Below are 1,703 nucleotides of genomic sequence, written 5' to 3'. Positions count from 1 at the left end.
ACTGTTTAAAATGATAGGAATATTCCAGTAGCATGGCACAAAGGATAAACAGATAACTTCACTTGGCTCTTGATAACCTGCTAGGATCTACAAGTTTCACCCAGGTAAAATGAATTGTTCTATCTTGATATATCTTGAGTCAGCAGCTAATTCTTATCCTAATTTTACAGATCACTAAAAGAAAGCTGTAGAAATACATGACAAAATATGACAGCACACCAAAATGGCACTATCTCCATTGAGGTTTCAGACTTCCTCTTGAACTGTTTTGTCAGGTCCCCCAACTGGCAGCTCTGGCTGTCTCTGCCCCTCAGCCTCCTCTTCCTCCTGGCCTTGGGGGCCAATGGCATTCTCCTGATCACCATCCGGCTGGAGGCCTGTCTGCATGAACCCATGTACTACTTGCTCAGCCTCCTCTCCCTATTGGACATGGTGCTCTGCCTCACTGTCATCCCCAAGGTCCTGACCATCTTCTGGTTTGACCTCAGGTCCATCAGCTTCTATGCCTGCTTCCTGCAGATGTACATTATGAATTGCTTCCTTGCCATGGAGTCTTGCACATTCATGGTCATGGCCTATGACCGCTATATAGCCATCTGCCATCCACTGAGATACTCATCCATCATCACTGATCAATTCATAGCTAAGGCTGCCGTTTTTATTTTGGTTAGGAATGTCCTTTTTACAATGCCCATCCCCATTCTCTCAGCACGACTCTTTTATTGTGGGAGAAATGTCATTGAGAACTGCATCTGTGCCAATATGTCTGTCTCCAGGCTCTCCTGTGATGATGTCACCATCAATCGTCTCTACCAGTTTGCTGGAGGTTGGACATTACTAGGATCAGACCTCATCCTCATCTTCCTCTCTTACATCCTCATACTGCGAGCTGTGCTGAGACTTAAGGCAGAGGGTGCTGTGGCCAGGGCCCTGAGCACATGTGGCTCTCACTTCATCCTTATCCTCTTCTTCAGCACCATCCTTCTTGTCTTTGTCCTCACTCATGTGGCTAAGAAGAAGGTCTCCCCTGATGTGCCAGTCTTACTCAATGTCCTCCACCATGTCGTCCCTGCAGCCCTCAACCCCATTGTTTATGGAGTGAGAACCCAGGAGATCAAGCTAGGAATCCAGAGGTTACTGAAGAAAGGGTGGTAATAAGGACAACTGGATCTCTGAATTCCTAAAACAGGATGACCAATAAAACAATTAATGGGAAATTGGTTTGAAACCCATAGTTCAAAGACATAAGTTCAAGGAGAAAAGTAAGTTTAATTCTGAAACAATTTCTTGACTCTATTCCTCTTCTTCAAACCCCAATGTTCTTCCCCCAAATCTGGCATTTTTGTGACTTAAAAAAAATTTTTTTAAATCTTTATGATCCTATTTTGTCTAAAATGTGAGAACTCATGAGGATGAACTCTACAGTGGAGGAATAAATCCCAGTTAATATTGTATTTACTATTCTTGTACATGTAATTTTTTTAAAAACATAATTGTGGATATTAATGTCCTTGTTTCTAATATGTTGTTAATAATTTTATTGTTGTTATTAACCAAGTTGCATAATGCAGTTGTGAAAAGACCACAGTATTATTTTAAATCTCAGCCCTGAATGATGAAAAGCAGTTAGAGTCCATAAGTAAATTTCGCTCGCTTACCTCCAACCAGTCTAATAACTTTCTTCTCCTCCTATCCTTTATCAA

The 1,703-nt window shown here is 41.7% G+C and overlaps 1 protein-coding gene across 1 annotated transcript; it reads left to right on the top strand.

Moving 5' to 3' along the window:
- The first annotated feature begins 207 nt into the window (after positions 1–207).
- LOC101387249 (olfactory receptor 56A3) lies at positions 208–1,155 on the top strand. Its single transcript, XM_004418327.2, has one exon. It carries the CDS (start codon positions 208–210, stop codon positions 1,153–1,155), a length of 948 nt encoding a protein of 315 aa, XP_004418384.2.
- Positions 1,156–1,703: the final 548 nt, after the last annotated feature.

This window comes from Ceratotherium simum, chromosome 7 (assembly GCF_057802395.1).
Source record: "Ceratotherium simum simum isolate JZ-2026a chromosome 7, ASM5780239v1, whole genome shotgun sequence".
Taxonomy (NCBI): Eukaryota; Metazoa; Chordata; class Mammalia; order Perissodactyla; family Rhinocerotidae; genus Ceratotherium; species Ceratotherium simum.
The sequence above is the reverse complement of the archived record's forward strand: the minus strand, read 5'-3'. Positions and strand labels throughout refer to the sequence as shown.

Excerpts from the sequence above, each read along its gene's own strand:
- LOC101387249 (XM_004418327.2), top strand. The coding sequence starts at position 208 with ATGACAGCACACCAAAATGGCACTATCTCCATTGAGGTTTCAGACTTC.